Source organism: Lupinus angustifolius, chromosome LG10 (assembly GCF_001865875.1).
Source record: "Lupinus angustifolius cultivar Tanjil chromosome LG10, LupAngTanjil_v1.0, whole genome shotgun sequence".
In the NCBI taxonomy this organism is placed as follows: Eukaryota; Viridiplantae; Streptophyta; class Magnoliopsida; order Fabales; family Fabaceae; genus Lupinus; species Lupinus angustifolius.
Window position 1 is genome coordinate 3,958,499 of NC_032018.1, and position 16,013 is coordinate 3,974,511.

Below are 16,013 nucleotides of genomic sequence, written 5' to 3' on the forward strand. Positions count from 1 at the left end.
TTGATAATTGATAACAACATCCTCAGAACTAGACCGATGAATATAGTCTCAAAATTGATATGTTTCTTGTTTAGTAAGAACTTTTGTAAAGTTGTGATTTCCTTATTTGTTTCACTTTTTCCTATCCTGGTTCTCTAATTAAGCAGTTACATCTGACACATGACAGAGAGAATTGTTCATCCATGAATTTGACACATGTTTACCTTTCATGTCATTCAATTTATTTAGAAACAGTTGGCCAACTAACAAATGCATTAATAGAAACTAAGGTATACAAAATAGTACAAATGTACTGCTCTTCAAATGAGTTGTTATGAATCTATATAGTATTTCTACTTCACAAGATTATTGGTACTCAACAATTCAATGAATCTTTTATCATAATCTTGTGGCTATTGCAAATTTACAACATGAATAGGTCAATGTAATTTTGAACTCAGGAATACAATAAGCCAATAACATTTTCTGTAACACATATCTATTTCTACTTTATCTTCTGAGCCCCTAGAAAATGTACAATTCATCGATGAAACAATATCGGATACTCAGCATTCTGATGATGTATGAATGATCCTAATCCTTGACATGATCAACAAATCAGTAACAAATATAAGCATTCTGACAATTTACTCTTTATATTTGTCATGATTATCTCATTTTCTCAGCAATGTTTCTACTTTTTCTTCAAGGTGACGCTTCTTTTCTTCAAATTTATCGCTCATCCTCTTTCGCAAATCAAGCATCTTTTCCCTTCTCCCAATTTTCTTTGCCTTGGACTTATCTTCTTCAAGAGAACTATTTTGTTTTTCCAACACTGCACTTCGAGGTGGCAACTGGCAATCAGATATATCTTCCATCTTCTCTTCGCTAGCTTCATGTGTATTGTCGTTCTGTAACGAAGGTGGTCTTAGTTCTTCCAAGTCTTTTTGTGGTTTATCACTCACTAACAGCGGTCTTGTCAGTTCTTCCGAACTTTTGCTGCACCTTAATGCCATTGAACTTGAGGAAGTAAATGGAAGTGCCAGAGAATCTGATTTCCTAGCTGGTTCTCGATTAGATTCAGCTCTCTTTGGTTTTTGTGGTTTGTTCTCTGGACCATTACTTGAGGTACTTGCACAAGCTTCCAAATTAGCTTTCACTCCACCAGAAGGTTGATTATCAGTATCGACTAAAGAGGAAGGGTCATTCCCAGATTCATGGTTAACCCATATGAACGGAGCGACATTACGAGGAACCCAATCATCCTTTTCCGCTAGCATCCATGGAATGCATAGACTTTCACAATTTGGGAGAACAAAAGTGTCCCTAATTACTGCCTGCAGGAGAGAAATTAAGTTAGCAAGTAAGATGCTCTGCTCCTTCCCGAAATACACACATGCATGTAGTAACTAAAGAAGGCTTCTGTTAAGAACAGGACAAGAGATACAACAGATAGAATAGGCAACATGCGCTCCTCCAAGCAAATTCCATAAAAATGGAATTGAAATCACACTAATTGTGATATTTATGAAAGATTGAGCCTTTGATTCAGGTTTCCACTCAGACATGATTTAACCGATCCAAAACAAAGTACCACAGAATCAGATATTTACTAAAACTTATGGAGATTGTTATTTACTGAAACACGCACATGCACAGAGAGAGAATGGTATCAAAAAAGATATTTAGCTTTACCACACAGATATGAACTGACATAAACAGCCAAGAGAACTTTCCTTGAATCGTTCCCCAGAGAAATTCCAGTGTATAAATACTGATACTGATGGTACATGTGAATTGTTTGTGCATATATTAAACAAGAACGACATGGTAATGAACAACATAATTGAAGCTTGAAAACTCTAAACAACTGCGTAAAGAAAAAGTAATAAACCACATACATTCTTTCATAACTTAAAAACCAAAAAGGAATGGAGGCCAACGTACCTTGAGCCGATTGACCAGGAATAAAGCAATGTGTGAATTAGTTATCTTGTGTTCTCCAACAGATGAGTCCAAGTTGAAGTCTATATCAGGCATGAATGTGAAACCATACCACAACTGATCAGAGGGAGGTGGCTTTATATGCAAACGCAGTGTCCCTCTGAGGGATGCTACCCTTATGGCCAAAGAGAGAGGAACCTTTTGATAAGAAATAATTCGTTACTTCGAGAATAACAGAGCTTTAGCTGTTTATCACTTCATGGCTAGATAGAATAATAAATTATATGCACCTTATGACGTATTGAAACGTGTTTCCATGTGCATGAATTATACGTCAAAAATCCAAAAAAGGTCATGAAAGTATAGACATGCTAGAAAAGAATGAACGTCAAAAAGATAACAGACAGAATCAAATGCTGTAAAATATATTGTACACAACATTTATTAGTTACTAAAGAAATCACTTTTCACTCCAATTAAACCACAATTGAATATTGATTACTGACATTCTGCCTTTCCAGTTTGGAGACCTAAGACTTAAGTTTGAAAAACCTGAGGAGGAGGTTAGTGTGAGTTACCTAAACAAGATGTTATGACACATACGAGTGCAGGTAACACATGACAACGATACACCATGGGTATATGGATATAAATTTATATAAAAAATATACATATCATCTCCTAACAAAAAATCAAAGCATTAAAGGATCTCATAGATAAAAATACAACAGGTAGGTTCTTAGGGTATGGCCTACAAACATATTAGATCCATACAACTAAACAATCACTTAGCTAACTATCATTAAACATTTTCTTATAAAAAAAAGCTAACTGTCATTAAATGATTGGTGCAAGCATCAAACATATGATTTCACCCTGGAGAAAGACCACAAAAGGCAAGAGCATGTTAGACATGCTGTCATGCTAGTGTGACTAAGGTGCGAATAAGGAGTTATGGGATCACTGAGTGTAAGCGAATAAGAAATTGAAGTAGAAATGAGAGAGAGAGAGAGAGAGAGAGAGAGAGAGAAGAGAAGTGGTAGTAACTGCCACTATTTTCTTTTATTTTCATAAATGAACTTGATACAAGATTGAGATGTACACCTCTATCTATAGAAGGTGTATAGCTTCACTTACAAGCCTAGTGGTTAGTTTTAATCACTAACTCACTAACTAATTCTAACAAACAGAAACATAAGTCAAATACAATAGAATAGAAAGCTATTTTCTAATACTGGGAAGACACCGGGGACAGGTTGGAAAAAACAGAGGATGGAAAATCAGCATAGAACTGCAGTCCAACCTCCTTCCTCCCCATGTGGCATATTGAGAGGGAAAAGAGGAAGAGTTTCAGCTAGGAGGGTGAGATGGAGGAAAGTGTGACTTATGTTAGAATAATAAAAGGAGGGGTGAGGCAGACATAAATAGAGTGTGAAGTGTGGGAGTTTTGCAACCCCTTGAAGAGCTCAAAACATCCATTTATGTGTTCTTTTTTTCAGTTTCTACCACTGTAATTCCTACTCCCAGGGCTGATATCGCTCCCATTACCAGTCAAGGAAAGAAGAGTACTAAAGTAAAATACATGATAATGCCAACTTTTGTTTCCACTTTTTACCAGAGAGAGGGAGGGAGAATCACATTTCATACAAGTACAGTCACACTAAATAAGTTATATAGCAGATTTCCAATAATGAAAGAACAGCTGCCAAAAGCACAGTGAGCAAAGGCAACCATGGACTAAAGGAATGGTAAACAATTGCTACCTGTGAAAACTGTTTTGCAACAGAATTTAGCATTGATTTCCATCTTGATCCATGAGTTGTGGATGATGTGCTAGTACTCCTAGAGCTCTTGGACACATCTGCAAACGACAATAGAGGATACAAATTGAAAATGTCAATCTGAATGCTTTATACAACACTCTATCTAGATATGTAAACTACTTACATTCCCTCTGCCCTTTGGACATTTATTATCCATAGGATAAAAGCAGAACTTGAAAAGGCTGGTACCAAGAAATAACAACTAATGAAAGCCACACAATTTCATTACCGAAGTTCTAATTGTAAAAAAGTTACATTCTCATAAGACACCATAGGTGGAAACTACAGGGATTTGAAAGGGTTCCTCTGCCAACCAAATTTAGAAAGTCTAAAAAGAATAGTAAAATGTAGATGTGACAATCTTAGAAAGTGGCGTGACATTTAGGTGGCAAACACATCAGACATCCTCTGAAACAACCAGATGAGGACAGGTTCCTTTTGTTTTGAAGTAATAATGTAGTCTAGGGACGGCTGAAAGAAGTTTCAACATCAAAAACCAAGCCTCAATCCCACTAGGTGGGATTGGCTGAAAGAAATTTCTATATAAGATATTTTGAAACATTCATAGACCAACTCTTAAAGCTTAAGCTATTAGGTGGAAACCCGTAACTGGTTTTATTACTAATATCCTCACATAAGTACCCTTGGGCTTTAAGTGTGGACAGCACACTGGCCCACCTTGTGTTGAAATTAAATTAAAATAATCCAAATGGTCATAGACTTAGAGAGGCCTTAATACCATGTCAAAGATAAAGTCTTCTAAAAGCTTAATTTTAGGTGGAGGCTCACGGATGGTTTTATTTCTCAAACAGAGACTAATAATACGGTCTTCATTAACTACATTTTCATGGGCAGAAAGACAAATTTCATTGCAAAGTTGACAACCACTAAGCAGAGAAAATGCACAAATGGTTGGATTTTATAAGACCTGTGTACTGACTAGTGTTGCAGACACCATCTTCTTTAGGCTCTCGCAAATCCTGCGTTCCTTCTGAAAGATTCAAATGCTTGCCAAAATATTCAAAACCTTCAAGAATATCTGATGGGACAGCCCCATCATTGCTCAACTCTGGATTTGAGCTCTCTGTCCCCTTTTCGAGCTCTAGTTCACGAACTTCTAGCCTCGTTTCAATCTCTAGTAATGCACCTCCAGAATATTCAATGTCAACCTCTAAAGCCCATACTTCACTCATTTCCATAGGAAGAACCCTCATTCCGATGATACAGGGTGGAACATTCCCAGTATTGATGTCTGTGCAGATGACTTCACCTACATAACTGGGAGTTCTCATATTGGACAACGTCCTCTGAAAAAATAGAATGAAAAAACCAACATTTATCTCATAGAAACCATAATGAAATGAAGTTTTTGCAGAGATTTCTGTGAAGTGTAAACAAACATAAAACACCAATAAGAAAAAGATATCAAGTTTTTGGAATAACTAGCAGTGGAAAATTTTGCTAACAAGATATGATATCCTTCATCTATGTTTCCAGTATGAAAAAGCTAATGTTATCAATTTAGCAAACTTATATAGATAAAAAAACTGGAGATTAATTGCCAGGCAAAATAATTTCCATCTCCCTAAGTAATCATAACTAAACAGACTTAAAACCAAATGCATAAACATCATATGGGAAAATCTTAAACCTGAATCCTTTCTTGAATGGATCTCTTCATATGCGCATTGGATTTGACATCAAAAAATAGTCTGGAAATCAACAAATTCCAACATAATGTTCCCTCGTCAATTCCAAATTTTTCATCACCATCAGCATCAGAACTGACAGATATCTGACTCTGGCTTCCTGAATGAGATAAGGTGGAAGATAATGATGGACAACTGTCTAACAAGGAACTTTTCAGCTGATTCGAAGTTAGAGCAGCGGATTTCATTAAGCCAGTGGCCAAAACTGCATCCTGACAAGCACGGAGCTTGTCAATGCTTTTTCTTTCATCATGGCTTGATATTGAAGTCCAAACTGATTTATTATCCAAACCAGCTCGGGAAGTTCTTTTCGTAAGTTTTTTCAAAAATTGACGAACCTTTGAGGAAGAACCATCAGGCTTACTAGCCCTTTCTATTGGCTCAACACAAAATCCGACTGAATGTTTCATAAAAGCATGATATTCGGTATTTAATGATGTCAGATAACTTCGAAACTCTTCATGCAACTGGGAAAACCACTCCAATTTTTCTTTTTGATCACATGAAGCCAGACGGAGAGACTTACACCATGCTTCTTTCTGAGATGAAGTCTCAAGATATATGTGAAGAGTTTTGCTTCCATGATATATCACAGAAGTCTTGCTTTCCACTTTGATAGGATACTTTTTTGCCCTGTGAGAACGATCACCCATAAAATAAAATCATTAAGCACCTATTTCCTCAGTGACTGAGCAAGAGCTAAAATAAAATGTATACTTCCATTATCATTTGATTATGAATAGCCAAAATCATGTGATAATAATTCAACATTAAGATGTATGCAGGGCATCAAAGAATCGATATTTCTCTATTTGTAAATTAACAATCATGAAATGTTCAGAGGAAAACAATTTTCAACATTTTTTAAACTGTGAATGATATGTGGAATAAAAAATATATGCATTTGAGCATTCATCTCTTTGAAAGGAACAAAAGAGTTGGTAAAAAGAACCAAGTTAAGCATAGTCAATTTACAAACTAGTTTTCCGCAAATTGTAACACTGCTCCATGTAGTAGCAGTTATTAAACATGTATTATACCTTCATATTCATAAACTTCATATTGGCTAGACATTAGCTGCAGTTGAGAATAAGATATTCCCTACGATAAAAGGTATTGCCATTTATTTTCTTGACATTCATTGAAATTTAGGAATTGGATGGAAAAGAGTAAAAGGAGAATGTATTTCTCTAGACAAATTCTGAACGAATTGAAATAAAATACTGGCCTCATGCACATTATTTTATTATTTGTTTATTTATCTAATACAAATTGAGGCTATTTAAATACCCTCGGTCAAGTACAAATCTTACCCCAAAAAAGTTGAAGGTCGCTGAGCTCTCTATTATACTCTTAGTCCTACAAGGATTTCCACAACCTATGATTGTGAGTACAAACCATGCTCGGGGAACTGAAGCTGCCTCCCAACGGTTGCTTCCCGTGGACTCAAAGCCTTAATACAAAGACCCCTAATCCGCTAAGTTCAAGCTTGCTTACCAACTTACCGAGATCTCAGTTTGTCACATATAGACACACTTAAAAAGGAAAAGAACTTTAAAATAAAACAGACTCCATACAGAGCTTGTAATCAAACATAGATAACACGGCATACATAATAAAAGTAAAATTGACTAGTCAAATTACCATTTTTTCGTAGAATAGTTTGTTGCTGAAACAGCTTCAACCACGCAGCCCTTGAGTTGAATGGTTATGTGCGAACCGTCGGGTTCTGTGAGAACAAGTGTTTGATCCTTGATTTTTCCATACTTCCTAACAGGATAAACCTCCAAGAGCTCCTTCTTCCTTTTTTGTTCTCTTGATGGCTTCTCTTGCCAGTATTTTGACACCTTGTCTGGTTCTAGAACCCAAACCACACCCTGAAGAAAGACAAATCTAATTACATGTAAGGCGCTGAAATACAACAGCAACCGAGTCTTAAATCCCACCCTGTGGTTTAAAAGTTTAATATAATTATTAAGAGTTTAATTTTGACGCCTTATCTGTATTTCTACGGTATCAACCAATCATATACTACCATATGTACGACATCAAAGGTAGTTATTTAAAGAGTAAAATATTCTGACTTTGATTGATTAAATCACTAAATTAAATGCTTATTAGAAAAGTTTTTTGAAATAAGCTAAAAAGTATGCTCAACTAAGTGCTTATTATCATAAGCTATTTTCATAAGTTGTTCCAATATAATAGACTCCCTGGAAGCTCTCCCAAATGTCCCTTAATGATGTGTCATTGCACATGATTACTTGATAAAGTAAAAAATCTTGACCATCATAATTGAATCCAAATAGCAACAAAACATTATGTGTCAATCACATAAATATGTGTATACCTTTAAGACTAACTATATATGAAGATCATGTGAAACCATCATTTTACTAATCACGGTAATAAAACAAATAAATTTAAAATAACAAAAATAGATAGAAATTGTAGATGTAGAAAGTTTTTACCTCCTTTTTGAAAGGCAAATTGAGTGATTGATGAGGATCAGTAGAAGAGAGTTGGGTTTTGGAAGAGATTTTGGTTTGGTCTCTCTTGGTCCTGATACGCAGTCGTTTAAGGATCCATAAAAGTCCAAAAGCTTCTGCAGAAACAACAGCCACCACCCCAAGAATAAAACCCAACAAAATCAAAGCAAAAACCAGAACCATTTTTCTACAAAATTCTAAATTTGAATCAGAAATTCGAGAAACCCAGATGAGGATTTAGATACCCAGATGGAGAATGAGGTTAAAAATGGAAACTTGCGGAAGAATTGGAATCAGATGCTGTTAAGAAAACAGTGGAAATAATAATTTTGTTTATTATTATTCTTCTTTGAATCTTCTTACTTTTGTTGGTTGTGAAAGGACACAGACGATAAAAGAGAGAGAGAGAAATGGGTTAAGAATAACGGTGAGATAGAGAAAGTGCATTAGAAAGATGAAAATGAAATGATTTCAGAATAATGGTAAATGGGGAATTTTCATAATTTATGTGTGCATGATATGATTGTCGTGCTTCAACAAAAACGGGTTAATGTAACTGACGTGATGGTGACAGTCACCACATTTGTGCAGGTTATTATATGTGATTGTCACTGTCTAAGATCCATGTTGTATTTACATGTGATTCTTCCAAAAAAAAAATTGTATGTAAATAATATTATTATCAACGCATAGTTGTTATAGTAGTATAAGGTTGTGTTAGATTCCATAATTACTAAAATGTTAAAATATTGATTCATGTGTTCGACATTTATTGGGATAGAGGCAGTTACACACTCCGGAAGAAATGATTAGTTTCTTATTCAAAAGTGAGTAAACACCTTATTAGTACCAAAAAAATATTATTACAAAAGTGAGAGAATCCACTTACGAGTTCGTTAAAAGAATTTATTAACATCTTATTTATTTATTGAAGGAGAATCTAATTATTTGAATTAGTAAGAAAATCAAATAAGTTGAATCAGTTAGTACACCTAAATCATTAGATTTTCTTAGAATAGATAAACGATTACGTTTTCTTAGACCAATTGAATCTCCTTTATATTATCCATGTGTGAACTTAAAGGTCTAAACTAATAAAAAATATTAATTTCTTACTTACTAAATGAGAGAATATTATGGAAAATAATTAAGTGGGGACTAACTACTTATTAAATGAGAGCCTATTATGGAAAAGAAGTAAGTGGTGACTAACTAATCGATGTAGAATGCTAAAAAATTTGTTGTATGGGAAAGGATGGTAATCTCCTTTTTATGGTGTTAGTGATTGGATTCAATTCAAGTGCCAATGAATTTGATCTAATCCAAATCAGAATTAATTGTTTGTATTATATCAAAGAGTTCAATTAAGTTTTCATGTGAGAAAAACTTATATGGAGATGTATCTAACATGTCAGATTTAGAAACAAGTATATTTTATAATTTTTGATACTATTATTTAATATTAAATTAAATACATTTAAAATATTAATATGTTGTCAAAATCTTATTAATCGTCTCTAAATGATTTTATCTTCACACAAGTTTTTTCTTCTTATTGTAGCTAATGAAGTTTTGGGTAAGACACCTAATTCAAATTTTTGAACTAATTGAAACCAAGTTGAAACTTGTATGATCCTTTTATTTTCATTCAAACATTTTTAATTTTTCTTATGCAAATTGTAGCATCTTCCTCTTTCTCCCATTAGCACTCTTGCTCAATTTTTGGATCATTGATATTATTTGTCCAATAAAGATTGTTCTATTGTTGTTGATTTTATCCCTTAATTCACAAATTGTGAGAACAATTCTCATATAACACAACATTCAATTCTCATATAACACAACATTCCTTAGCATGCACACTTTTGTTCATAAAAGCCGAAGTCCATCATAGTCACATCTACCTGTGTATTAAGTTAACCCTCATTTCTTCAACTTTTGATATTTCTATTTTTATATGCATTTTTTACATTCTTTCCAAAGTTTTCAGAAATTGATGTCACTAATTTAGTATTTATTTGGAATAGTTTTTAAGTGTTGTAGTTGATCTATTTCCTTCTTCTTAAGATAGCAACACTTATTATTAATCACATAAGTAATTTTGAGTTGGGTTTAAGATATTTATTTATGCTTGAAATGGTTTATATTCTTAAAAATTGTGTAGCAATTGTGTAATTTAGTGTAATTGTTTAGATTTTTATTTCATTTATAACGTATACTTGGAAAAAATAAGTTTTTTGACAGTATATATCAATTTGATGACATAAAATGATCCATTCTTAATAGGTTAGATTGGTTCAGCCAAAAACATATTATAAATAGAGAAAAACTTGCATAGGAATATATATGTAGTATGTCATATTTAGAGATAAATACACTTTTATTTTTTGCGTTATAATTAATGACTAAATTTTAATTAAAATTAAATATTTAATTTATTGTTAAGATTTTATTGATTGTCTCTGCATATGATCACTGTGTTAAAATTAAATATTTAATGTGTTGTTTTTTGTGATATCATTAATGATTAAATCATTTTAATTTAAGAGTATGTTAAAAAATACCACATCTTAACCATTTCTTCTAGAAAATTCAATACTTTGAATTATAAAATAAATTTGAATCATTAATTTTTAATAAAATGAATGACTAAAATATAAATAATGTTTTTTTTAATTTTAATAGAATAAATAACTAAAATAAGGGTATACTCACTTCATTAATTGGTCTACATGCTATTGTGTGGAACAAAATTGACTATTACACTCCCCAATCACATAGCTTGTAGGACTAATTGCTTTTAATTTATTTTGTTGCTCAAAAAAGTATTTCCAACCAATGACTTTGTCATATCACCTTATTTCTCTGTATTTTATAAGTTGGTTGATTTTTTTGTTCGTTCAAAGGAGGCTAATAAATGTCTTACATGGGAATGCCAGAGGGGAGAAGATTGGAAATGGATTTCCACTATTTCAATTAAATAATGACAAAAAATATAACAATTAATTGTATATGAATTTTATATAGGAACACTATATTATTTACTTTTTATATTTTATCATTATTTATTTTTAAAAAAATAATATAAATGAATAGTATATGATTTAACTACCATATATAAATCTTTATATATAAATACATTTACACTCTTAAATAATTTACACTTCATATCCCCATTGTTCTACTAAGTACTAACCAAACTAATTCTGGGGCCAACTCAATAAAATTTCATTTAATCTTAAAATTTTCATAAATTGGTGCCACAAATTTATACATATTTTTTAGGAAATTTTATTTTATTTCAACTTAACATGTTAACTCATTTCTATATATGGCCTATATGGTTTTTTTTGCTCAATTTGCTATTCAACATATTCATAAGTCTCGCATAATGTATTAAAATTAAATTAAATATCTATATCTATATATACACTAATAAAAAATTATATTTATCACTCTTATCTAAGAATATAACATATGTCAAAATAATTTATCACTAATGGGTAATATATCATTTTGACATATATCACTAATAAGAAATTATATTTATCACTCTATATAGATAGTCATTGTAGTGTATATATGTAATTAAAAATAGTTTGTGTAAGTTTAAAAAGTGAAGATATTTTGTATAATTTCAATAAAACTTGGGAAATGTTAATATAATTAATTCTTATTATAATTATGTATAATTTATTTTCTATAATACAGAGCAACTAGGATCCTTGTAAGTAAAAACAATTATTTATTGTGACTTGTGAGGAAGAATCATTGATGAAGAAGTATATATATTATATAATTATTCAATAATATTTGTCTTGAAAATAAAATGAAAAACAAAATTGAAATAAAAGAATGATAATTGGATTTTGTAGTTTTAGTTAGTAGCCGAATAAATTTTAAAATAAATATTAAACAATATGGTGATATATGTGGAGTTAAGTATTTTTTTTACAAGGTGTTAGTTTAATGTAAGACTCTACTAAATTTTCAGATAAATTAAAATGTCAAATATTTAATATTTAGGAGTGACATTTGTTTGAGAAAACAATTACATGACCTAAAAGTGATAAGTTCTTAGCGGTAAGATGAGGATGCTATTATTAGCTACCTCGCGGGAAAAGTGAGAACTCAAATTCAGCATATAAATTAAAAATTTATTATACATAATATCATAAATGTAGTATGATTAGAATATAGGGGTTGTGATAAATTCATAATTTCAGTTATATAAATTATATTTCGTCATAATATTATAAAACGTGTTTTTTCTCCTTAAAAATGAGAAATTTGTTTGCTTTTACTATTTTCTATTTCCACTTTCAATGAAATCAGAAAAAATATGATGAACATGTGTTTGCATTGTTTTTTCATTTCATATTTCTGAAAACACGAGCTCCATTTTCCAACGGATATTGGTTCAAGTGGTACATGTTTGATTCCTCTTAAGTAAAGTCTCGGATTCAAGTCTTGTGGATGAAAAAATATATACTGAGAGAGTTATTTCCATATACATGTGGATGTTACCGACTCAAACATGATTGTTTCTAGTGCGAGAATACATGAAAAACCAAACAACATGAGCTCCATTTCTAGAAATTCTACAAATGAAAAAACATCATTTCCAACATTTTTAATAATAAAGCAATGATATTGTTTGGAATTTCTAATATTTTTGTTAGTTCATTTCTTCCATGTTTTTTTTGATGTTTTAATTTTTTCATGCTATCTTTTGTTGTTTTAGAAATTTAATACATGTTTATAATTTATTTTCCAACTACACCTTTATTTACTACTCATGTTTTTATGTCTACTTATTCATTTATTTTTAATTTAGTTTCTAATGTGCATTAATTTTGATTATTTTAGTTAAATAATATCAAATTTTTATATCATTTACTAGTTTCTTAAATTATATCCATAACATTAAACATTAAAAACTATGAAATAGAGGGAATAAATTTTCCAATTATCTTCTTCATTAATCAACATAATGTCAAAATCAACTAATAAGTGTCTCCTTGTACAGAGCACCACACATTTTCATAGTATAATGTATTTCTTTCTCTCTAAGAATAATAATTTTTCTTTGACCCACTTATTGTTATTATTGAAATAGTTTAATGGTGAGTGTGGTAGTATGACTTTGGGACGAAAATTGTCGTTCATTGAAGTTTCTGCAATCTGAATTAAGTAATAGAACACGTGTGTTACTAACTCATTTTATCTTTAACTTTATGGAGGGCACTTGTAAGTAGATGATGCTCATTATGACCTTTAATGTATCTTTGTAATAGCTAATGATCAAATTCAGCAATTAAATATGTTCAATGTATTTGTTGACATAAAATATATTGAAAAGGAAAATACAAGTATCAAATATGAAGTTATTATATAAAATTAGTAATTTGATAATTTTAGTGAGTAAAATTTAGAATTGAATTATTTGCGAGAATAATTATCCCTAAGGTGAAGAGTTTTGAAAATATAATTGATAATAACAAATATGCTTTGAGGAAATGAAAATATGAAAATGAAAATTATTTTTTGAAAATAAAAACAGGAAATGAAAATAGAAAGCATTCATTAAAATCAAACTTACACCCTGAGTTTGTCACACGTACGTGTTTTCAATTTCAAACATATTTATTTGAGACATAGTTTTATCTGGCAAATGATACATATTATTTAGAAAAAATCATGTATTTTGTCATGCTTATATGCACATAATATGTGTAAGTAACATAAATTATTTAAAATTGCAATTAAATGCTATGTATTAATATCATTTTATGTCTTCAAAGTCATCTTAGTTTTTTTTTGGAGGAAAGACTGATTTAACTTCCTGCTTCCAAAAATATTGTTGTCATGAATTTAACTTTGTTCAACCATTAGATTAATACTTTTATTAGTAAAACTAAATATTAATCTAAAATTGGAAAGAAGAGCGATCTGATTTGTAAAAACTAAATTTTCAGTCATGTGCTAGTTGATAAAAATGAGACAGAAATCATAATTCCCCAACACAAAGATGAGAATTTGAATTTGGACGAATGCTTTGAGATGTAGATGCATTTTTAGTATTGGCTCAGATACACAATAAAATTTATGAAGACCCAATGCACGAGGTATGAATTAATCTCTTAGGGTGTGTTTGGGAGTACCATTTTGGAGGGGGAGGGAAGGAAGGGGAGGGTTTAGGAGAGGGATTCTCTTGTTTGAGAGTTTAGTGGAGGAGAGGGGAGGGTTTTGAAGGATTTCTCAAACCCCCTCAAACCCTCCAAATGCCAAAACACCTAGTTCCCCCAAATTGGGGTGTTTTGGGAGGAAAGTAGGTCAAATTATCTAACTATCCTTACTAATATTATTCTATAACATATAATACATAACATACTATTGATTTTTTAAAGGAGGAAGAGGGATAAAATAGTATTTTTGTATTATATTAACCCTCCAACCCCTCCTATCTAAATTTCATACTCCCAAACAAGGGAGGGGTTTAGTTGGATTTGCCCTCCCTTCTCCTTCCTTTCCTCCCCCTCTTTACCCTCTCATCCCTCTCCTTTCCTTTCCCTCCTAACTCCCAAACAAAGCCTTAGGGTGTGTTTGGGAGTACCATTTTGGAGGGGGAGGGAAGGAAGAGGGTTCCCTTGTTTGAGAGTTTAGTGCAGGAGAGGGGAGGGTTTTGAAGGATTTTTCAAACCCCCTCAAACCCTCCAAATGCTAAAATACATAGTTTCCCCAAATTGGGGTGTTTTAGGAGGAAAATAAGCCAAATTACCTACCTTTACTAATATTATTCTATAACATATAATACATAACATACTATTGATTTTTTAAAGGGGAGGGGGTAAAATAGTATTTTTGTATTACATTAACCCTCCATCCCCTCCTATCTAAATTCCACACTCCCAAACAAGGGAGAGATTTAGTTGGATTTGCCCTTCTTTCTCCTTCCTTTCCTCCCCCCTCTTTACCCTCTCATCCCTCTCCTTTCCTTTCCCTCCTAACTCCTGTGAACACCCAATTTTGTCCGGCCCAGAAAAAGCCCAAAAAATCATTTTATGTATTTTGATATTTTCCAAAATTTTAATATTTGATGAATAAAAATAATTAAAATATTTTTATGAATTTTTTATAATTATTTTCGAAATTTTCTAAATATAAGAAAACAAAACAAAATCAAGTTCCTAAATCTAATGATTAGGTTAACTATAAATTCGAAAAATAATAAACAAATGAAGTTCCTAAATCCAAGTGATTAGGTTAACTGAAAATTCAAAATAATAATAAATTAATATTGATTTCAAGTGGTTAGGTTGACCCAAATTTTTAAAACTAATTTAAATTTAAAAAAAAAACGTTTTTTTTATTTATTTATTTTAATTTTTCGAAATTTTTAATGTATAGGAAATAATTAAATTTATTTTTTGTCCATGTTTTTATAAAATTTTCGAAATAATTTAAATAAGTTAAATAATTAAATATACTAACAACCTAATTTAAATTTGAAAAAGGAATAACAGAAAATTATTAAAATAATATGAAAAGATAGAGTCAAACCAATCTGTTAAGATCCCTAAAATTAAGAGATTAAATTTATTTGAATTCAAAATTTTGTTAACCTAAATGTTAGGATTCGGTGGTTGAGAGTTCACTATAAATAGAGCCTATAGTGAACATAAAAGGGGACACTGGAAACACTAAAAAAGCTCTGTCAAAAAGCCACCTACACTAAGAGAGAAGAAAACTCTCCTTTACTTTCAGAGCGATCCAATGCAGGCAAATCCATGCCATTCCCATGCACTTGCGTGGAACATTGAATCACAACAGTCCGATCTGCATACTTTCCACTCCTTCACGTTGACCAGAGATCCAGCCAATCAGACTAAGAAAAGTGTCCCAGCTACAGTACATTGCGCCACGCAGGATCAGTACACCCACTGGAACATGTGTTCCAGTGCAGCCGTGTGCACAGAACCTTCTGTGCACCCTCCACAGTCATCCAACACGGACACGCCACGTGTCCAGACTCTTCACACCATCATCTCCTCATCCACTCACCTGCT

At 31.7% G+C, this 16,013-nt stretch overlaps 1 protein-coding gene and 1 pseudogene across 2 annotated transcripts; both read right to left on the minus strand.

The window, feature by feature from the left end:
• Window positions 235-8,536, minus strand: LOC109358515. Of its 2 annotated transcripts, XR_002108975.1 has the most exons (8): window positions 7,927-8,536; window positions 7,100-7,332; window positions 5,398-6,088; window positions 4,675-5,053; window positions 3,687-3,784; window positions 1,927-2,121; window positions 602-1,316; window positions 235-549 (listed from the first exon to the last, which is right to left on the minus strand). XR_002108975.1 is itself a non-coding variant. In XM_019602792.1 (7 exons), the coding sequence occupies exons 1-7, from the start codon at window positions 8,125-8,127 to the stop codon at window positions 654-656; spliced, it is 2,460 nt and encodes an 819-aa protein (XP_019458337.1). In that variant the 5' UTR covers window positions 8,128-8,536; the 3' UTR covers window positions 235-653. The 2 variants fall into 2 exon arrangements, 1 of the variants encoding a protein (XP_019458337.1); XM_019602792.1 differs by having other exon boundaries at window positions 235-1,316.
• LOC109357932 overlaps window positions 15,674-16,013 on the minus strand; it is a 9,136-nt pseudogene continuing 8,796 nt past the window's right edge.

What these genes read in the sequence shown, in the direction of transcription:
- LOC109358515 (XM_019602792.1), bottom strand. Translation starts at nt 8,127, where the DNA reads ATGGTTCTGGTTTTTGCTTTGATTTTGTTGGGTTTTATTCTTGGGGTG. An exon ending in CCATTCAAGAAAGGATTCAG is followed by an intron (nt 5,054 to 5,397) that starts GTTTAAGATTTT and finishes CTATTTTTTCAG; the next exon opens with AGGACGTTGTCCAATATGAG. An exon ending in TTGCAAAACAGTTTTCACAG is followed by an intron (nt 2,122 to 3,686) that starts GTAGCAATTGTT and finishes TCTTATCAAAAG; the next exon opens with GTTCCTCTCTCTTTGGCCAT.